The sequence below is a fragment of the Theropithecus gelada genome, chromosome 11, assembly GCF_003255815.1.
Source record: "Theropithecus gelada isolate Dixy chromosome 11, Tgel_1.0, whole genome shotgun sequence".
Lineage (NCBI taxonomy): Eukaryota > Metazoa > Chordata > Mammalia > Primates > Cercopithecidae > Theropithecus > Theropithecus gelada.
Genome location: NC_037679.1, coordinates 12,618,458 through 12,640,700, shown reverse-complemented (window position 1 = coordinate 12,640,700; position 22,243 = coordinate 12,618,458). Strand labels below are relative to the sequence as shown.

Genomic DNA, 22,243 nt, shown 5'->3' with positions numbered 1-22,243 from the left:
GTCTGAGAGGGTGGGCTTTACCTAGACGCCGGAGGGGACCGATGTCTGTCTGCGCAGGGCTCTGGAGCTGGTGCAGATCCAAGTCAGTCTCAGACAGTCCCCTCAACCCACAGCCTAAGCCCCTGGCCCTTGGGCCTCCGTGACACAGAACTTGCTTCCTCTTCCTAGGTTGTCCTTCACCTCCCTTCAGGTTTTGCTTCTTTTGTAAAACCTTTTTAGAACGGCTCTAGTGAACCTCTAACTGGCAAGGAAATCTCTGGGGCCTGATAATCAGGCTGTGGTGTGGGGCGACAGGATTAGAAGGACTAGGCACCTGGTGGTCTCGTTCCCTCTGCCATGAGTCTTGGGTCTCTCAGCTGAAGAAAGCAAGAGTGAATTTTGGCCGCCTAAGACTAATCAACTGATCTGGGTGTTGAGCAGACGCAAATTTTTTAGTCCTAGAGCCCCATTGCCTCCTCCCCCAAAGTCGCACAACCACTGGGCTAAGGGAAATCTTGTGACCTTGGAGAAAGGGAGATATCACATTTTAAAAAAATAAATAAATAAAGGTTCTAATGAGTGTTCTGAGAAGGGGTCAAGAAAGAGATGTCTTACTCTGAGGCGGGGCTGGAGGTCCAGAGGAATCTTTAAATGATAATGAGGGGTCATCCAGGAACACTGGAGGAGGATGGGGCCTAGAGTCGAGTGAATTCCAAGTGGGTGAAATTAGAGTGAGCGGTGACAATCAAGGGAAGGAGAGCTGGCAAGATCAGTATGATAGGGGGAGCAATGCCAGAGCGCTAGGGATCCCAACTGAGGGGCTGCTCTCTCCGATGTAGAAAGGAGTCTATAAGACGAGTCATAGGGGGTTCCTGTGGAATCAGCCTAAGGCCTGAGGTGGGACCTCCATAGGACACCGCCAGCAGGGAAGCGCGGGGCCCAGGCGGGCCAGGGACGAGAGTGGAGCGCGCCGGATGGCAGCAGCGGGCTCCTTTAAGAGGCCGGCGGCTCCATCGCAGCATCCCCCGCTCAGGGCGTGTCCGTCCCGGGGGGCCAGGGGCGGGGGCCCTGGAAGGAGCGGGAGTTCAAGCCGAGCAGGGACGGGGCTAGGGGTCGGGGGGTGGGGGCAGCAAGCTGAAGCTGACACCCGTGCATCCGGACACCGCACGAGCATCGCCTGTGACAGCGCCCCGGGTCCGGTGGAGGGCAGCGGGGGGAGGAGGGAAGGAGGAGGAGAAGGAGGAGGAGGCGGGAGCAGCATCCGGAGCGGAGCTGCAGCAGCGCCGCCTTTTGTGCTGCGGCCGCGGAGCCCCCGAGGTGAGAGCCTGGCCGAGTTGTGGGGGGGTGGGGGGCAGGGATGGGTCCGGGTCCTGGGATCCGGGCGTGGAGGGAGGGTCAGGATGCAGATGTGGCCTGGTGCGGGTGGTGGTGTGGGGATGCTGAAGCTGTGGGGATGGAGGAACTGGAGACCTAGACCCGACGCGTGTGGGGCTGGGAAGGAAGGGAATGGAGCGGAGAGATGCCGCGGCCCAGCTTGGAGACGAAGGGCCTCCAGAGCTGGAAAGGACCGTATTGGGGTGGGGTGGAGGGTGATTGGGGGACAGACTTAAAGGACAGAGGGCAAGAGAACATCTCCTCCCACTCATCCTCAGGAAGGGAGAGAGGGAAGGAGGAGGGAGAGTTTTGGCCCCCTCCAGGGAAGGAAAGGAAGGGCAAGGACTGATGTACCCACATCTCCCTCCACACACACACAGACACACACACACACACACACTTAGCAGGCTGGACCTGAAGATTAGTCAGAGAGCACCTGTTCCTAGATGCCCAGGCGTTGGTCCCCTCCCCTTCCATCTGTGATCCTCCTAATCCCCTCCAGCTGTGGCATTCACCTCCATCCAGCTGTTGCATCCTCCCCTCCCCCATTCACGTGTGGGTTTCTCCCTCCTCTTTCTCTCCATCTCCTCTGGCTCCCCTAACCCGTCTCCCCCAGTCAAACCCTCCAAAAACCTCCTCCCTTTCCCACAAACACTCCTCAAACTCATTGGCTTAAAAATAAGCAAGAGTTGAGACTTGCTGGTAACCAAGGCCTTGACTGAGAGGAGGGAAGAGTCAAGGCTCTGTAGACAGTGGGAGGAAACAGTGAGGTGTCCCTTAGAATTAAGGGAGGAGTCCTACCTTGTAGATGCTCATCTGCTGCCTTTTTCAGAGGAGCGTAGGTGAGTGGCCTCCAATCAGGAGGGAGTGCACATGAGGTCTCCTTACCCCACCCAGAGTCGTCTCAAGCCACAGTCAGTGTGTCCCTCTAAACACATTTCCCTTGCAGTTCTCAAGGTGGACTCCATCGCTCTAGGAGCTCTGAGTTTCAGCCAGAGGGTCATACCAAGCCAAGGCTAACAGAAAGGATTTAGGAAGGAAAGGACTCAAGTGCCCCCTGAGCCTTCCTGTCCAGACACTGAAGTTTCTCTGAGCTTTAGGGCCCCACTCCCTCCTATCTCACACAGGTGAAAAAAACATGTGTGTGTCCCCTCAAGCATACCATTCATCCACTCACTCCCATCGTCAACTGCGGTAATATTGGGAAAACCCCAGCTCTCAACATGGAGACCACCAGCTAAATACCCATCCCAGTTACGGACAGAGGAGGCAAGAAGTTAGATGTGGCTCAGGATTTCCTAGGCTTCCTTATAGCTGAAGAGGGCAGAACCCTTCTAAAAACCAATTGCTCTTCCCCTGGTGGTGACAATATGGTAGGATCGGGCTTTTCTAGGAAGAGGACCCTTGGTTCTGTCACTCACGGCCCAGACTGTTGTAATCCACAGTCCTCCCTCTCCCCTGCCTGGATCTGGAGAGAAAGAAGGAATGAGAGAATCAGCCCCGTAAGAAGTCCTTGCTAGGGTGGACTGGAGATCACCCCTACATTCAGGTCCTCAGCCCTATACCAGTCAAGCCCTGGGACCCCCAGCTGCCATGCTTCTTCCAGTGAGGTGGAAATGTCTGCCCCTCATGCCCGCCACTCATCCACTCACTCACACTGTTGACTGAGGTGATGCTGGGAAGAAGGAGGATACTGTTGAGATGATGCCAGCAGGGGACATAGGGGCTTCATGAGGGCCTGGCCACAGAGACTAGTCTGTCCAGTTCATTGGCTCCCAGAAGCCCTGGGGTCATATGTGTGTGTGGGGAAGGTGAGGAGACTGCGACAGTGACCAGATTCCAGAGGAGGCTAAAGATCATTCAGGATAGAGCCCTTGTCCTTTGGTTTCTTCATTCTTTGGTCTTTTTTCCCTCTTGTTTCTCCACCTCCCTTTCCACCTGTACCCTCCCTACTGGTACTTGCTTTGAGAAAGAACAAGGGAAAGAAGGGAAGGGAATCACATTCATAAAAAACTTACAACTGTGTGTTAGGCACTTTCCATATGGCTAATGCTTAGAGAGAGCTTCCTGTGTGCCAGGTCCTGGGCCAAGAACTTTATTTTGATTGTCTTAATCATGCCCTTAACAAGACCAAGTGAGATAGTGTTATCATCATCTCTGATGGAGGAGAAAACTGAAACTTAAGTAATTTGTTTAAAGTAAAAAAGTTAGTATGTGGCAAGAGGTAGGATTTGAACCCAGGTCTGTGTGACCCAGAACCTGTGTTCTTACCCACCACATTATGTACTGCATTGCCACTGTGGGACATAGGTACCACTGTCCCCATTTAGCAATGAAGAAACTGAGGTTTGTTGAGAAGTCTCAAGCCAGGTCACCCAACTGGCCAGGAGCAGAGACAAGACCTCAGGAAGCCACTCTGAGTTTGAGGCCTGTGTTCTCTCCTCTACCACCTACCCTCTCCCTATTGCACAACTGTCCTAATAAGCTAAATGAAGGAATGCATGAGCAGTCCATCAATCTTATTTTCTCTTTTACAATTTAAAATAAATGTTATATCTTACTTTAAAAGCAATTCAAAGTTGTTACTGAAATACTAGGAATAGACGTAAACCCAAAGGAGAAAATTAAAACACTCATAATTCCAACTACCTAGAAACTGTTGTTATACTTTGGTATTTATTCTTCCAGATTTTTAAAAATGTCCATCCAGCTGAGGAACTATTTGTTAACATCCACTGAACTTCTTCCTGGTCTATCTGAGGTCCTAGGTAGGAGGGACTCCTGAGGCCCATCCTACCCTGCTCCTGCCCTCCGCTTCCCCGAGGCCTCTATGGGTAAGGCTGAGGGGTGATCCAGGGCCACATGATCAAAGGGAGGATCTTAGCAGTATAGCTGCTTAAGAGAGCAGATTCCAGAGATAACTGGTCAGGGAGTGAGGATGGGTGCAGAAAATTAGGCCTTCCCCCTTAGTCCAGAGGAGACAGAATGGCAGGATTTACAGAGGAAGGCCTGGTGATCTGGTAAAGGAATGACTGGAGACTCCAGCACAATCACTAGCACTGTGACCTGGTTCTCCTGGAACCTGAAATCACGGTTTGTCCTGGGAAAGCAGAAGGTCAGAGACCAAGTCTTCAGCCTCTCCAGGATCCACAAAGAAAGACCTGGTGTCCAGCCAACCAGGAAGACAAAGCAAGGAGGAAGCATGCTGCTCCCTGCACCCCCTCCATCACCTTACTTAACCTTCACCACCCCAGCAGGGAGGGTTGGGCACCATGGAGAGATTACATTCCTTAAACTAATTGGTGGCAAAACTGGGATTCTAGCTCTGATCTCTCCAAATCTGAAGCTGATTCTTTTTTCCTAAATAGTACTGTCCCTCCCTTCCCTGAACCCTTTCACTGTCCACCCCATTGGAAGAAGTGTGGCAGCTAGGGGTCTCAGGGCTTGATTTTCCAATCAAGGACCCGAATTTAGGGGTGATCTCCAGTTTTCCCCCAAGTTCTCAGGGGAAGTCATTTCCTCCTCATGAGGGCACTAAGAAAAGCGATAGTACTTTCCATCTTGGGACCCTGGGGCCAGGACCACGAATCCTGTAAAAAGGAAAATAAAAACAAGCTGCAGGGCAGGACACAGTGGTTCATGCCTGTAACGCCAACATTTTGGGAGACCGAGACTGGTGGATCAGTTGAGCCCACGAGTTTGGAACCAGCCTGAGCAACAGAGTGAGACATGGTCTCTACAATTTTTTTTATTTTTATTTTTTTTTGAGACGGAGTCTCGCTGTCTCCCAGGCTAGAGTGCGGTGGTGCGATCTCAGCTCACTGCAAGCTCCGCCTCCCGGGTTCACGCCATTCTTCTGCCTCAGCCTCCCGAGTAGCTGGGACTACAGGCACCCGCCACCACGCCTGGCTAATTTTTTGTATTTTTAGTAGAGACGGGGTTTCACCATGTTAGCCAGGATAGTCTCCATCTCCTGACCTAGTGATCTGCCTGCCTTGGCCTCCCAAAGTGCTGGGATTACAGGCCTGAGCCACTGCACCCGGCCTCTTTTTTTTTTTTTTTTTTTTTTAATTTAGTCTGGTGTGGTGGTGAGTGCCTGTAGTCCCAGCTACTCAGGAGGCTGAAGGGGGAGGATCACTTGAGCACAGGAGGTTGAGGCTGCAGGCAGTGAACCGTGATCGTGCCACTGCACTCCAGCCTGGGCAACAAAGCGAAACCCTGTTTCAAAAACAATACAAGCTGCAGCCAAGCGGACAGGAGGCATGGCCGCGATTCATCAGAGACCTTTATCCTCTCAGGGCCTCAAAGCTTGCAGAAGTGGAATTAGGACTCCAAAGTCTTGGGTCTCCTTTCCCTTTGAAGACTCCCCTCCCTAACCCCACTCACGAGAGAAAGGGAATCATCCTTTTCCTGAGTAAAAAATGAGGTCTCAGACAGTGGAGAGCACTTAGTGTGACAGCCCAAGATTTAGGCAGATGACCTGGCCTCTGAACTGAGCCCCTAAGACCACCAAACAAACAGCTTGACATTGACATTCTGCTGTTATACAAGAAGGAGCTAGAGAGAATTCAGAGTTTACGTGCCACAGGCTTCCAAAATCTCAGGCCAGAGAACCTGGAAGGTGGGATAGATGGGGGGTGACTTTCTACCCCACTCTACCCTGTAGCCTCCTTATGGAGTCACTTTGGGGCCACCAGCAAAGCACTGAATTAGGGCCTCTTGGGTGTCCAAAGAGCCTCCTCCCCTGGCAGTTGTATGGCTTAGAGATCATTCTGTCCCCTCACCCAATGTGAGGCAGAACCACCATCAACACATGGTAGATATGGTTGACAGAGTGACAGAGAGACCCACCCTCCTGTCACATTGCTGCCCTTCCCCCATGCTCTGCATAATTGATAACCGAGAGACAGCTCCCATCCCCCAGGGTGACTGAACGTCTGGGCCAGGGGCTCCTAGTCATCCTAGACGCCCCTCCAAAGCTCTGGCGCCAAGGCCCTGCCAGGGGGCAGTGGGACACAGCTCGCAGGTCAGAAATAAAGGAAACAGAAAGGGGTGTGTGTGTGTGTTGGGAGAGAGGAATCTCCAGTTTACTATAGCTCCCAGGGGCAGCAGCTTTCCCTCCACTCCAGGTCAATCTGGAAGAGCTGTCATTAGCCTGAGATCTTTCCCTTGGTCCCATCTCCTACTTCTTCAGCTATCCCCACTACCCTAAAAGACAAACAGGTGAAATGGCTTCTCTCCTCCTCTCCCCAGCTGCTGGCCCTGGATACCAGAAGGGCCTCTGGGGAAGCCTGGTAAACTGGAGGGAGGCTCTGCTGGCTGCAAGTGTCTCTGAGCATGTCACCCTTTCTATGCCTAAACCACCTAGTCGTCAGACAACCAGATGACGGCTGAAAAATTCCTTTAAAAAGTCAGGTGTGCCTACTCAAAGCTCGGCTTCTAGATAGAAAAGGAGATGGATGCTGTCCGTGTTTCTCACTCCCCTTTCATCTCCATTTTCTCAGGGTCCTCTGCTTTTCCAAACATCTTTTCAAGCCATCATTCTCGGGCTTGACACCGCTTCACGCTGCTCCGGTGTCTGTATATGTCTTGGCTCCTTCCTCCTCCTCTAGCCGTGCCTCGCCTTTTCTGTGCCGTCTCCCTTTCTCTCATTTCCTGCTTTCCTTCCCCGTGGTACTGCACCCCCAATGCCAACCCCACAAGTCCCCTCCTGCCAATACCCGACGCCTCAGCCGAAGAGCTCTCTGCATGCGGGGGCAGGGGAAGGAAGGGAACACAGATGGGGCAGACCGCTGGGTGGGGGTCCGCACCTACGATCCTCGCAGTCATCCAGGCAACCAGCCACCTGGGCCGGCCCAGGTCAGGGGCGGGGCCCGGGCACAGCCCCGCCCCCACGTCGCGCTCACGTGATCCGGGGCTAATCTTGTCCTGGTGACTTCACGCGCCGCCTCGGGCCCAGTCGTCATGGTTACGCCGCAGCGCCCAGCGCTTCCCCCAGCCGGCCGTGTCCCCTCCCCTTCCCCACCCGGAGCACCCCCTTCCGTCGCGGCGGCCCCCGCCTCAACCACGCGCCACGTGACGGCCGGGAAGGAAGTCGGGAAGCGGGAGAGGGCGCTGTGGCCGTAACCCCTTCCTCTCCACTTTGAGCTGCCCAGACTTGGGCTTCGGCCTTCCATTGCCGGTGACCAAGCTGTCCAGGGGACGGCCCCAGCTCCTCCCTGAGGGCTCCAATCCCGCCATCCCTCCCTCCTGGCCTGCCAGGCGAGAGCGTCCGAGTCCTGGGCCTTGTTTCTGGGTGGTCCAGAAGCGAATCCCCTGCTTGCGGCGGAGTGGGAGGTCGTGGGGGCGCGGGGGGGCGGGGTGGCAGGCAAAATCCCTTGGGTCCTCCAGACGAAATTCTCCCATATGTTGGCATTTTACTTGGTCTGTGTTTGTCTGTGATTTGCATTGCAATCTACACCTTATCTCTTGAAGCCACAAATACCGCGTGGGATATGTTGGGGATTTGGAAGCTGAACTTTACTGTGATTTGTGCTTTCTGGGCCTCAGTTCTCTCAAGAATATAATGGCACCAGTAGTACTTCCTTCACCTGGCTCTTCTGAGGATTCAGGGAGCTAATTGTGTGTGTGTGTGTGTGTGTGTGTGTGTGCGCGCGCGAGCGCATAGAGTGTGCGGTGCTTAAGGCGATCCTCCGGGGGCGGTAGAGCAGTGGTACCACCTTACCAAGCACCTTCTGCGCGCCAGGTGCTGTTACAAGCCATGTGATGCGAGCCTTGTGATGCGAAGTCGTCTCTCTAAAGGCTGTCCAGGCTCTCAAAGGAGCCAGAGGCCCGACCACATTGTACCTCCAGTATAATGGGAACCATGATAGAGGAAGCATACCAGGGCTGTGCCCGCCCAGAAGGCGCATTAACCTGGAGCGGATCTGGAAAGAAGGACGTCCAGGATAAAGTGACACCTGGAGAGAGATGAGAAGCGCCTTCCAGGCTGGGGATGAAGCTTGAGCTTCTTTTTCTTTATTTCTTTTCTTTCTTTCTTTCTTTTTTTTTTTTTTTTTTTTTTTTGAAACAGTCTTACTCTGTCACCTAGGCTAGAGTGCAGTGGCACACTGCAACCTCCACTTCCTGGGCTCAAGCGATTCTCCCACCTTAGCCTCCCAAGTAGCTGGGACCATAGGCATGTGCCACCACGCCGGCTAATTTTTTGTATTTTTAGCAGAGACAGGCTCTCCCCATGTTGCCCAGCCCCATGTTGCCCAGGCTGGTCTCAAACTCCCGAGCTCAAGCGATCCGCCCACCTCGGCCTCTCAGAGTGCTGGGATTACAGGCGTCAGCCACCGCACCCAGCCGAGCTTGAGCTTCTTAATAGCTATGGCACTGTGGGCAGGTTATTTAATACCTCTATGCCTTAGTCTGTAAAACGGGGCTAATAATGCCCAGCTTACAGTTTTGAGGATTAAATATGCAAAGTGCTAATGCACCTTTACCGGAAGCTAAAAAATAGTAAGCCTTTTTTGTTTTGTTTTTCTTTTCTTTCTTTTCTTTCTTTCCTTTTTTTTTTTTTTTTTTTTTTTAAGATGGAGCCTCACTGTGTCGCCCAGGCTGGAGTGCAGTGGTGCTGGAGTGCAGTGACGCGATCTCAGCTCACTGCAACTTCCGCCTCCCGGGTTCAAGTGATTCTCCTGCTTCAGCCTCCCGAGTAGCTGGGACTACAGGCGACCGCCAGCCCGCCCGGCTAATTTTTTGTATTTTAGTAGAGATGGGGTTTCACCTTGTTGCCCAGGCTGGTCTCGAACTCCTGAGCCTAAGCAATCCTCCCATCTCGGCCTCCCAAAGTGCTAAATTACAGGTGTGAGCCACTGCGCCCAGCCCTAAGCCTTCCTTAAGTTAGCCATTATCATTGGGTGTCCTGGTTCAAAAACCTGACATGGCTAAGTTCTGGTGTTGGTGCGGGCGGTTGTTTTTTCTTTTGTGACAGGGTCTCGCCTATGTCGCCCAGGCTGCAGTGCAGTGGTGCAATCACTGCTCACTGCAGCTTCACCCTCCCAGGCTCAAGATATCCTCCCACCTCAGCCTCCCGAGTAGGTGGAACTAAAGGTGCATATCACCACACTCGACTAATTTTTTTTTTTTCTTTTTTATTGAGATGGAGTCTTGCTCTGTCACCCAGGTTGGAGTGCAGTGGCGCAGTCTTGGCTCACTGCAACTTCCACCACCCAGGTTCATGCCATTCTTCTGCCTTAGCCTCCTGAGTAGCTGGGACTACAGGCGCCCACCACCTCGCCCGACTAATTTTTTGTATTGTGTACTAGAGACAGGGTTTCACTGTGTTAGCCAGCATGGTCTTGATCTCCTGACTTCATGATCTGCCTGCCTCGGCCTCACAGAGTGTTGGGATTACAGGCATGAGCCACTGTGCCTGGCTGGCTAATTTTTATATTTTTTGTAGAGATGGGGTTTCACTGTGTTGCCCAGGCTGGTCTTGAACTTCCAGGCTTCAGTGATCCACTTGCCTTGGCCCCTCAAAGTGCTGGGATTAAAGGTGTGAGCCACCATGCCTGGCCCAATCTGTTTTTGTTGTTGTTGTTGAGACAGAGTCTTGCTTTGTTGCCCAGGCTGGAGTACAGTGGCCTTATCTCGACTCACTGCAACCTTCTCCTCCCAGATTCAAGCAATTCTCGTGCCTCAGCCTCTCAAGTAGCTGGGACTGCAGGTGCACACCACCACGCCTGGCTAATTTTTTTGTATTTTTAATAGAGATGGGGTTTCACTATGTTGGCCAATCTGGTCCCAAACTCCTGACTTCAGGTGGTCCGCCTGCCTCGGCCTCCGAAAGTGTTGGGATTGTAGGTGTGAGCCACCACACCTGGCCCCCAATCTGTTTTAGAAAGATCCTTCTGAAGGAGCTGAGTGAAGAACTGGGGGTAGAGAGGGCACTTGGAGACCAGCTGTCCTGGGCCAGGTGAGGACAGCTAATGAGACTTGAACTAAGGCAGTAACAGTAGGACTAGAAAATAGCATGCACTGGGTTAGAGCTTAACAAATCTAGAATGCTTGTTAAATATGCTGATTCCAGGCCTACCACCCTCACCCCCCAGGAAAAAGTCTTCAAGGGAAAGGCCTGGTAATTAAGTATTACAAGAACTATTGAAGTTTCCCAAGCCTTCTTGTATGCCTGTGTAATCATCTACTGAACCCTTCTGCATGTGGAGATTCCTGCCACCCCTTCCCCTGTAATTCTCCACTGTAATTCAGAATGTATGGCAATAATTTCCAGACTAACCCAGGGGCTCATGGAAGGACCCTGCTAGCTATGAGGAACAATTAGAGGGATGCTTGTTCTAGGGAATCTTCAAATCTCAGGATTTGGTAACTGACAAGTGTGGAGTGAGTTGGGAGACCAGGATGGCTCCTGGTGCCAAGTTCTGGGCAAATCTCATGTAGCATTAAGGGTTTGCTGTGCCTTAGTGACAGCCAGTTTATTCCTTTGTATAGCTGGAAAAACAGGCTCAACCATAGCTCGCCTGAGGTCATATAGCCATTATGTGGCAGAAGCAAGTCAGGATTCAGGGTTTTTTTTGTTTTTTGTTTTGAGGCGGGGTTTGGCTATGTCGCCCAGGCTGGAGTGCAGTGGCTTACTGCAACCTCCACCACCTGGGCTCAGGCAATCCTCTCACCACAGCCTCCAGAGGAGCTGGGACCACAGTCACAGGATCACTCTGCCCGGCTTTTTTTTTTTTTTTTTTTTTTGTATTTTTGGTAGAGACAGGGTTTCGCCATGTTGCCCAGGCTGGTCTGAAACTCCTGAGCTCAAGTGATCCACCTGCCTCAGCCTCCCAAAGTGTTGTGATTACAGGCATGTGCCAACACGCCGTGCCGGATTCAGGTTTTTTAATGGTTGTGTTTTATTTATTTATTCATTTATTTATTGAGACAGAGTTTTGCTCTTGTTGCCCAGGCTGGAGTGCAGTGGCATGATCTCGGCTCACCACAACCTCCGCCTCCCGGGTTCAAGCAATTCTCCTGCCTCAGCCTCCCAAGTAGCTGGGATTACAGGCGTGCGCCACCACGCCCTGCTAATTTTGTATTTTTAGTAGAGACGGGGTGTCTCCATGTTGGTCAGGCTGGTCTTGAACTCCTGACCTCAGGTGATCCTCCCGCCTCGGCCTCTCAAAGCGCTGAGATTACAGGCATGAGCCACCACACCCGGCCTAATGGTTGTTTTTTTAATAGCACCCAGCTATGAACTGGGACACATCCCCATTGCCTGGAAAGTTTGAGGAGCAGGGGATAGGGCAATGAAGAGGAAAGAGGAGACAAGACCTTGTTTGACCCCTGGGAGAGCCGCTGGACTGAAGGGAGGGCTAAGGGGGATGAAGCAGTGGCCTTCTGTGACAGGTGTCTGCATCCCCATTGGCTGCTTCTGCCAATGTTGGGGGGACACAGAACTCTGTGGTTACAACCTTCACTTACCTTGGAGAGGCCCAGGAGTGTGTCTTAGAATGAGGCTGTCACCTGAGTTGAGTGTTCCTGAGAGGGCCTCAGTAGTACCATGTGTAAGTACCTGGGCGGGAGGCCTGGGGGTATCACCTTATGTAGGCAGCTCAGGAATGCTGTCCAAGGGTGCCTGAAAGGTTTACCAGCATCCTGTGTGTGCTTCAGTGTGAGGAAGGTCTAGGTGTTACTATTGTGTGCCTGAGGTTGACCCCGAGGTAAAGGTGTAAATGTGAGACCCTCCTGATACCTGTGTGTGCCTGTGAGTCTCAGGTGAAAAAAATGTGCCGCAGCAATGAATTAGTCATCTTACAGGGAGAAGGGAACTCATCTGCTACCATTATACTTGAATTTGAGACATATTTTACCAGTGTGTACCCACGTGGGGCTGTTACCTGAGAATGATACCCAGGTACGATACCTGTCTACCTATTACTTGCCTTACTAACATGCCTGAGAGGAAGCCCAAGTGTATCAGATTTCCTAAGATGGGTCAAGGTGCAACTTGGAGGGGCATGAGAAACGGAGCCACAAGTGTTACCTCCAACAGGGCTTCTGTGAACCCGGAACCCCAATCTGTGCCTCTGGGGTAAGCATCCTGAGCAGGCACGCCTGGGGCTTTAACAGCCCCTCCTTCCTTCATTCCCACAGGGCCCAGTGTTCACCATCACACCAGGGGCCAGAGGCCATGGCTTGCCTCCATGAGACCCGAACACCCTCTCCTTCCTTTGGGGGCTTCGTGTCTACCCTAAGTGAGGCATCCATGCGCAAGCTGGACCCAGACACTTCTGACTGCACTCCTGAGAAGGACCTGACGCCTACCCAGTGTGTACTTCGAGATGTGGTACCCCTTGGTGGGCAGGGTGGGGGAGGGCCCAGCCCCTCCCCAGGTGGAGAGCCGCCCCCTGAGCCTTTTGCCAACAGTGTCCTGCAGCTACATGAGCAGGATGCAGGGGGCCCAGGGGGCGCAGCTGGGTCACCTGAGAGTCGGGCATCCAGAGTTCGAGCTGATGAGGTGCGACTGCAGTGCCAGAGTGGCAGTGGCTTCCTTGAGGGCCTCTTTGGCTGCCTGCGCCCTGTCTGGACCATGATTGGCAAAGCCTACTCCACTGAGCACAAGCAGCAGCAGGAAGGTAGGCCACGTCCTTGTGGGAGCCTCCTCCGTTTCCCTGAGCCTGAGATCTGTTGGTCAGCTCCACTAAAGTCATGCAATGGTCCCTTCCCTCCCCATGACATGGCCCTAGTCCCTTAGCCATCCATCAGCCTCTAACTTCCCAACTTCTTTTAAGGTCACCCATTCATTCCTTCCCTGTTCCCTCGAACCTTCTTCTCGGCCTGTTTTTGGCTACCTTTCTGCCTCACCCTCCTTAAGTCAATTCAGCCAACCCAATGCTATCCCGTCCCTGGCCTTGAGTGTGGCTCTTTCTGAGGCTTGTGGCACTGTGCCTCCTGCCCACAGACCTTTGGGAGGTCCCCTTTGAGGAAATCCTGGACCTGCAGTGGGTGGGCTCAGGGGCCCAGGGTGCTGTCTTCCTGGGGCGCTTCCACGGGGAGGAGGTGGCTGTGAAGAAGGTGCGAGACCTCAAAGAAACCGACATCAAGCACTTGCGAAAGCTGAAGCACCCCAACATCATCACCTTCAAGTGAGATCCAGGGCAGGGGCTGGGTGTTGGGGATACTATGCTAAGGCCTGGTACCCTCCTGGGCAGTGGGACCTACCCCATCCTTCCCAGAGGAGACCCTTAGGTGGAATGGGTGGGAATGGGGGTTCCAGTTATTAATCAGGTGAAGGCTCAGCCAGCTGAGGCCTTCATACCATCGTCTGTCTCGCAGGGGTGTGTGTACCCAGGCTCCCTGCTACTGCATCCTCATGGAGTTCTGCGCCCAGGGCCAGCTATATGAGGTACTGCGGGCCGGCCGCCCTGTCACCCCCTCCTTACTGGTTGACTGGTCCATGGGCATCGCCGGTGGCATGAACTACCTGCACCTACACAAGATTATCCACAGGGATCTCAAGTCACCCAAGTGAGTAAGCAAGCAGGGAGCAACAGATGTGCATGCAGGTGACCCACTCAAGTCAGTGTGGCCTTCTCCGCACTTCCAAACCATGCCCTACGTCCATGTGGCCATCTCAGAAACCTCTTCCAAGTGATAGTCCCATCTCAGGAGGGCTGTAGTGAGCCCCTCACCTTTGGGTGTCCCAAATGATTTAAAACTGAAAGGCAGGCCGGATGCAGTGGCTCACACCTGTAATCCCAGCACTTTGAGAGGCCGAGGCAGGTGGATCATGAGGTCAAGAAATCGAGACCATCCTGGCCAACATGGTGAAACCTTGTCTCTACTAAAAATAAAAAAAAATTAGTGGGGCATGGTGGCACATGCCTGTAGTCCCAGCTACTCAGGAGGCTGAGGCAGGAGAATCACTTGAACCCAGGAGGCGGAGGTTGCAGTGAGCCGAGATTGAACCACTGCACTCCAGCCTGAGTGACAGAGTGAGACTCCAGTCTCAAAAACAAACAAACAAAAAACCTGAAAGGCAGAGTTGCTACAGAGTTAGATGAGGTGTGTGGAAGGGTGTGGACCCCAGCTGACTACACTCTTTACCAGCATGCTAATCACCTACGACGATGTGGTGAAGATCTCAGATTTTGGCACTTCCAAGGAGCTGAGTGACAAGAGCACCAAGATGTCCTTTGCAGGGACAGTAGCCTGGATGGCCCCTGAGGTGATCCGCAATGAGCCTGTGTCTGAGAAGGTCGACATCTGGTGAGGACTAGGCTGAAAACTGAGAAGAGTGGGTGGCCAGCCCTGGGGGCATGGTGGGCAACTTCTAGGGCTTGAGCACAAGTGATGGGCCGGTAGCAACCAGGACCTCTGGAGGAACCCCCTCCCAAGTGATGTCCCCTCATCCCTAGGTCCTTCGGTGTGGTGCTGTGGGAACTGCTGACTGGTGAGATCCCCTACAAAGACGTAGATTCCTCAGCCATCATCTGGGGTGTGGGAAGCAACAGTCTCCATCTGCCCGTGCCCTCCAGTTGCCCAGATGGTTTCAAGATCCTGCTTCGCCAGTGCTGGTAAGGATGGGCTGAGCTGGGATACTGGGCCTGGAGAAGTTGAGAACAGCAGTACTGATGGACAGCCAGTACCTAGAACCCTAGGTGGCCAAGTTCAGAGTCCTTAAGAGGGGAAGGGTATCAGGGCTCCCAGATGTGGCTCCCCAAGTACTGAGGACTCAGGATGTGGATCCAGGGAACTACAATCTAGAACTGAGAGGGGCTGGACTGACCAATAAATAGCAGGGACATTTAATACAAAGGACTGACTTCCATCTGAATCAGGCTCATTCTACCTTCTGAGCTGAGTCACCAGGGACAAGTGGTGTCACTCTGAAACTGTTTCCTCATCTACAAAATACAGTTAACAGTATCTGCATTCCTGGTTTGTCATGAAGTGCCAGTGAGTGCATACAAGTACAGGGAAGGAGCAGCATAACCACCAAGCATGGTTCGTTGAGCCTCACGTAAACAACCTTAGAACACAGAAGGAAAGGGTCCCAGACCCTCATTTGGAACCTAGACCCAGGGAAGTTTGAAGATGGCTAATGTGTCATTGAGCATCTCCCAAAGTGTGGTTCCTTCAGTGAAGTTATTCAGAAAAGGCGTTTATTTGGGGAGACAAGTTGGAAAATATGGGGTTCAATAGGTATCCTTACTGCAGGATTTTGACACACTAATGAATAGTGTTTAATATTCCCTAGAGACCATTGACCATAAGTTCTTTTGTCACAGAGTACATTCTAGGATTGGATTCTCCAGGACACACTTTGGGAAAGGATGCTCTAGTTCCTATCTGGTCCTCCCTCAAATTCTCCCCTCTCCTCCTAACTCCATTCCTTTCAGGAATAGCAAACCGCGAAATCGCCCATCATTCCGACAGATTCTGCTGCATCTGGACATTGCCTCAGCTGATGTACTCTCCACACCCCAGGAGACTTACTTTAAGTCCCAGGTGTGCTGTGGGTAGGAAAATGAATACCTAATTCCCCTTCTTTGCAGAGATGATGCCATCTGAGGGGGGAGGCTGGGAAATGGGTTAAGTGGGACTGAGGAGATTGGCTCTTAGAGAACGGAGTCAATCCACTCCTTTTTGCTCCAGCACACACATTGGCAGTGACGTGTGGGCAACCTGCAGAGCCTTTCACTGGGTGAAGGGATGGCTCTCACTCCTCGTCTGCTCTCCACCCACAGGCAGAGTGGCGGGAAGAAGTAAAACTGCACTTTGAAAAGATTAAGTCAGAAGGGACCTGTCTGCACCGCCTAGAAGAGGAACTGGTGATGAGAAGGAGGGAGGAGCTCAGGTGAGTTCCTGTGCTTGGGGAGGTGATTTTACCAACAGCAAGGACTATGCACCCAGTCAGCTCCTACCCAGCCCCAGGGCGGGTGGAAGGACTATGAAAGGACTGTGTACAGGAATTCTGAGACTGCGGATCTATTATGGCCCTAGATGAACCCAGTTCACCTTGGGGAACCCTTCTGCCCGTTGCAGACATGCCCTGGACATCAGGGAGCACTATGAAAGGAAGCTGGAGAGAGCCAACAACCTGTATATGGAACTTAACGCCCTCATGTTGCAGCTGGAACTCAAGGAGAGGGAGCTGCTCAGGTAACCCTACCTGTCCTTATGCACCTAGCCCTGGCGCTGTGCCTGCCTTAGAGATCCTACTGAGACCGGGGTGCCCCTTCCTGGTCATTTGCCCAGCTGAGAAGGTGCCTGGATCTTTAGGCGAGAGCAAGCTTTAGAGCGGAGGTGCCCAGGCCTGCTGAAGACACACCCTTCCCGGGGCCTCCTGCATGGAAACACAATGGAGAAGCTTATCAAGAAGAGGAATGTGCCACAGAAGCTGTCACCCCATAGCAAAAGGTGGGACATGAATGGTGGTTCCAATATGGCAAGAGGGATACTGAAGTGGCAGCAGATGTTTAGCAGGGAGATGCGTACTTTAGTGTCCAAAGATAGGGAGTGCTTTTGAGTACATAGATTTGGCAGTCTCAACCTTTTACTTTTTCTCTCCTTCCAGACCAGATATCCTCAAGACAGAGTCTTTGCTACCTAAACTAGATGCAGCCCTAAGTGGGGCTGGGCTTCCTGGGTGTCCTAAGGGTCCCCCCTCACCAGGACGGAGTCGCCGTGGCAAGACCCGTCACCGCAAGGCCAGCGCCAAGGGGAGCTGTGGGGACCTGCCTGGGCTTCGTACAGCTGTGCCACCCAATGAACCTGGAGGACCAGGAAGCCTAGGAGGGGGACCCTCAGCCTGGGAGGCCTGCCCTCCCGCCCTCCGTGGGCTTCATCATGACCTCCTGCTCCGCAAAATGTCTTCATCATCCCCAGATCTGCTGTCAGCAGCACTAGGGTCCCGGGGCCGGGGGGCCACAAGCGGAGCTGGGGATCCTGGCTCACCACCTCCGGCCCGGGGTGACACCCCACCAAGTGAGGGATCAGCCCCTGGCTCCACCAGCCCAGATTCACCTGGGGGAGCCAAAGGGGAGCCACCTCCTCCAGTAGGGCCTGGTGAAGGTGTGGGGCTTCTGGGAACTGGAAGGGAAGGGACCTCGGGCCGGGGAGGAAGCCGGGCTGGGTCCCAGCACTTGACCCCAGCTGCACTGCTGTACAGGGCTGCCGTCACCCGAAGTCAGGTAAAGTATGGGAAGGCTCCTGAGCTCTTTCCCTTTTTCCTTATTCTCCCTGGGGTCCAAGTCTAATCCCCCACATTATGCTCAATTTTAAGCCATTCCCTACTTTACCCTTTTAAACTACGTTCCCTTCTCCTGGATTCTTAGTGACCTCTTTCCACTTCTGACCACAGTCCCCCCATCTCTCCTGCAGAAACGTGGCATCTCATCAGAAGAGGAGGAAGGAGAGGTGGACAGTGAAGTAGAGCTGACATCAAGCCAGAGGTAAGTGATGGGAGTACAGGAGTTAATGGCATTTTTGTTTTCTGCAAGGGGCAGAACCAAGCTGTAATCCCCCTCTTCAACATGTAGGTGGCCTCAGAGTCTGAACATGCGCCAGTCACTATCTACCTTCAGCTCAGAGAATCCATCAGATGGGGAGGAAGGCACAGCTAGTGAACCTTCCCCCAGTGGCACACCTGAAGTCGGCAGCACCAACACTGATGAGCGGCCAGATGAGCGGTCTGATGACATGTGTTCCCAGGGCTCAGAAATCCCACTGGACCCACCTCCTTCAGAGGTCATCCCCAGCCCAGAACCCAGCTCCCTGCCCATTCCACACCAGGAACTTCTCAGAGGAAAGCAGGTGAGTGACACAACAGCAACAAGCAGATATTGAACAGGGAGAGCTGTAAGCAGATAGATGCCTTATCTTTTGACAGCTTTTGGGGAGACAGCTGCACAGGCCAGAAAGTACCATAAAGAGCAAATATCCACGTGGTGGAATTTCAGAAGCCTCTTGCAGAGCATCTATTATGGTGCCTGACCAGTAGCTTGTATGTAGCTATAAGTTGCAGCCAGGGAAGGATTCTGAAAGGAGTCTGACACCCTGGAGAATGGCCTGAGCAACTGAAATCTGGAAGAAATAAATCAGTAAGCCGGTCGGGCACGGTGGCTCACACCTGGAATCCCAGCACTTTGGGAGTCCGAGGCAGGTGGATCACAAGGTCAGGAGTTCAAGAACACCCTGACCAATATGGTAAAACCCCATCTCTATTAATAGTACAAAAATTAGCCGGGCATGGTGGTACGCGCCTGTAATCCCAGCTACTCAGGAGGCTGAGGCAGAATTGCTTGAACCTGGGAGGCGGAGGTTGCAGTGAGCTGAGATTGCGCTATTGCACTCCAGCCTGGGCAAAAGAGCAAGACTGCTGTCTCAAAAAAACAAGTCAGTAAGCCACTGGCTATTAAAATGACCCCAGCAAAGAACCCTAAGGAATCTCACTCCATTTCTACTCTTCCTCACAGGGCCCTCCCAATTCTGAGGACTCAGACTGTGACAGCACTGAATTGGACAACTCCAGCAGCGTTGATGCCTTGCGGCCCCCAGCTTCCCTCCCTCCATGAAAGCCACTCATATTCCTTGTACATAGAGAAATATTTATATAAATTATATATATATACATATATATATATATATATATGCGCCACATAATCAACAGAAAGATGGGGCTGTCCCAGCCGTAAGTCAGGCCGAGGGAGACTGATCCCCTGACCAATTCACCTGATACTCACTCTAGGGACACTGGCAGCTGTGAAAATGAACGAGGCACAGCCGTGGAGCTGTGCCTAAGGGCAAACTGGCCCCTTCCTGCCCCACCCCATTCCTTATATTCAGCAAGCAACAAGGCAATAGAAAAGCCAGGGTTGTCTTTATATTCTTTATCCCCAAAGAATGGGGGTGGGGGGAGGGAAAGGTGGGAGGGGCAGGAGAGAAAACCACTTAAGACTGCACTTTTCTGTTCTGTTTTACTCTGTTTACACATTTTGCACTTGGGAGAAGGGAGACTAAGGCTGGGTCCTCCCCTCTGAGGATTCTCAGGTGGCAATGTAACTCATTTTTTTGTCCCTCCATTGATCTTCTCTGCCCAAGCCCCGTCTTAGGGTCCAGGGGGAGGTTAGGAGACTGATAGCATGTGATGGCTCAGGCTGAAGAACTGGGGTGCTGTTTAAGTCCCTACTTTCTTCCTGGTGCCTGATTGGGGTGGGGACTGTCCTACTGTAACCCCTGTGAAAAACCTTGAAATATAACCACTCCATGCAGGCCCAGCTGTTGAGGGTTTTCTTGATGAATGAATGGGGTACCATACATGGTTAAGATAAAGCCTTGGGCTCCGGACTTCATCTAAGGTGTCTGGACAAGTTCTCCTGCCCCTCCACTTTTTTGCATCTATTCTCACTAAATTGAGTATAATGTCAAGCCCCAACTTTCTAAAATTATAGGAATAAATGGTAGCAGGTACATCCTTCTAACTCGTTATGGAGGACTATAAATGAAGTTACTAAAAACAATACACTGAAATTTTTAGTTTAAAATATGCAAGCCTGAACAAGGGGACCAACATTCCCAAGAAACTGGAACCCAGTCAGACATATGACCAACTGCTTAATGTGTATGCCATGTATGTCATGTGTCATTCCTTTCCCCCACCCCCAAGTGGACGTGCTTGCCTGCCTGTAGGACAGGTAAGTCCTAGGAAAATCTAATCCTCAATCTTTTGGACACAAGTTTTATAAGGGCCAACCAAGCATGAAGTCAGGGAAAAATAGGATCAAGGGCCACAAAAAAAGATGGAAGTGGTAAAATAGAAGAAAACATCTTAACCGGAATAAAGGCTTCTATTCAAAACCCAAGAAGGGTCCTTTGAGGGATAAAAGGTACAAAAATAACAGCAAGACAAGAGGAATAAAACCCACATGAATCACTGTGGCATCCAGTTTCTATTCACAAAGAAAAAGCTCCAGTCCATCTTTTAATTTTTTTGAAAAATTCCTGACATTACAGAACTAAACTGAAATGTATTAATATTCCACTCTTACATTTCCATGACAAACAGAAAAATTCATGAGCCAAAAAAACAAAACAAAAAACCAACAACAAAAAAAAAGAAAAAACAGGAAGAAGCTTATAAAACTAAATATGGATCTCAGCATCAACAGCTGAACAGAGAAAGGAATTAAAATGCTTTAATTAAAAATTCACAAGTGGATGATAAAATATGTAGAAACTGAAAATTTACAAACTATTTAAAACCTGGAATCGCTGACTGTTCAGAAACTACACAGATGGATCATGGGTGGTGGTGAACAGCAGAAAGGGATTATGGATGAATCTGCATTGTTCTAGCTGCTCCCCATGCCACCCGTCTCCGAGGAAAGCCTGTAACACAGAAACAAGAACTCAGTTAGTTTCCCCAGTGCCCAGCTGCACTTCATCTCTACCTGGTCCATGAAATGTGAAGAGTAAATCAGTGCTGGAGTACCAAGGGAGACATTTTAAGGTTTCTTAAATTTACCAGTACCATAATCCTTTAATCCTTGCAATCCAAGCACGTGGAGGTCTATCACCTCAGAACCAAGGGAAACAGCCCTTGGTTATCAAATGTCCCTCAAACTATATTCTTTTAGTTCCACCTCCATGGTGGGCTAACCAAGGAGCATACTTTCTGGAAACAGGCCCCTCTAAAGAGTGCTCACAATACACAGAAGCAATGTTTCTTTATTGCTGAGCTCACTTTGGCTCCTCCCAAACAGCTGACAAAATACCAGTTTAGGAAAGAAACAGTCATCTGAGAGTAGTCTCAAGGGTTTAATGCTGAGACAACTCAAGGCCTTTAAAGCCCTGAAGTTCTATCAATGTGTAGGGTATGAGGTAACACAGTTTTAAAGGTAAAGAGATGTTAAAAAGAGATGTAAAAATAATTATGGGTCAAGAATTATACTCAAATTTATTTATTTAAATTAATTGATTTATTTTTTGAGACAGAGTCTAGCTCTGTCACCCAGGCTAGAACGCAGTGACGTGATCTTGGCTTACTGCAACTTCCGCCCTCAAGCAATTGTCCTGCTTTAGCCTCCACCCGATAGCTGGGATTATAGACAGCCACCACCGCTCCCGGCTAGTAGAGACCAGGCTTCAACGTGTTGCCCAGGCTGGTCTCAAACTCCTGACCTCAGGTGATCCACCTGCCTTGGCCTCCCAAAGTGTTGGGATTATTACAGGCGTGAGCCACTGCGCCTGGCCTTATTGTTTTTGTTTTTGTTTTTTTTTGAGACCAAGTTTCACTCGTCACTCAGGCTGGAGTGCAATGGCGCAATCTCAACTCACTGCAACCTCCACCTCCCGTGTTCTACCGATTCTCCTGCCTCAGTCTCCTGAGTAGCTGTGATTCCAGGCAGCTGTCACCATGCCCAGCTAACTTTTGTATTTTCAGTAGAGACGGAGTTTCACCATGTTGGCCAGGCTGGTCTCAAACTTCTGATCTCAGGTGATCCACTTGTCTTGGCCTCCCAAAGTGCTAGGATTATAGGCGTGAGCCACCGCGCCCGGCCTTAAAAAGTTTTTTAAAAAGTTTTCAGGACTTAAAAGTAGCAGACAAAATAATTTGTTTTAACTCTGTAGCTCACTCTACAAGCTCCTATATCTTGTCAAGCCATGTCCTCCATCTAAACATACCTGGCTACAATGCCTTTCTGTTTCAAAGAGATGGTCATTTAAGGTCCTGGAATCCAATTTAGGGCTTTCAGGGAAAGGTATTCAAGTACTCGGTATGCTTCATTGGTAGGTAGGTAGGCAGGCAGCAAGACAGGCAGGCAGCTCTCATTTTGAATAGAACCAAATGTGTAAGACTTCATTTCAGTTCATGAAGTTATTTCATAAGATTTTA

The 22,243-nt window shown here is 51.4% G+C and overlaps 2 protein-coding genes across 5 annotated transcripts in view; one reads left to right on the top strand and one right to left on the bottom strand.

The window, feature by feature from the left end:
* The first annotated feature begins 1,028 nt into the window (after positions 1-1,028).
* MAP3K12 (mitogen-activated protein kinase kinase kinase 12) lies at positions 1,029-18,985 on the top strand. Of its 2 annotated transcripts, XM_025403696.1 has the most exons (15): positions 1,063-1,296; positions 12,499-12,672; positions 12,772-12,980; positions 13,307-13,490; positions 13,681-13,872; positions 14,455-14,613; positions 14,763-14,921; positions 15,747-15,855; positions 16,095-16,204; positions 16,393-16,509; positions 16,630-16,767; positions 16,925-17,540; positions 17,731-17,801; positions 17,889-18,162; positions 18,825-18,985. In XM_025403696.1, the coding sequence occupies exons 2-15, from the start codon at positions 12,536-12,538 to the stop codon at positions 18,921-18,923; spliced, it is 2,574 nt and encodes an 857-aa protein (XP_025259481.1). In that variant the 5' UTR covers positions 1,063-1,296; positions 12,499-12,535; the 3' UTR covers positions 18,924-18,985. The 2 variants fall into 2 exon arrangements, with proteins under 2 accessions (XP_025259480.1, XP_025259481.1); XM_025403695.1 differs by having other exon boundaries at positions 1,029-1,296; positions 12,499-12,980.
* Positions 18,943-22,243, bottom strand: part of PCBP2 (poly(rC) binding protein 2) — a 29,102-nt gene continuing 25,801 nt past the window's right edge. Inside the window, exon 15 of one of the 3 annotated variants that reach the window (XM_025403700.1) lies at positions 18,943-20,736. In XM_025403700.1, coding sequence (XP_025259485.1) covers positions 20,700-20,736 — 37 coding nt within the window. In that variant the 3' untranslated portion in view covers positions 18,943-20,699. The remainder of the gene's footprint in view (positions 20,737-22,243) is intronic. The other 2 variants (XM_025403699.1, XM_025403698.1) reach the window with 2 other exon arrangements.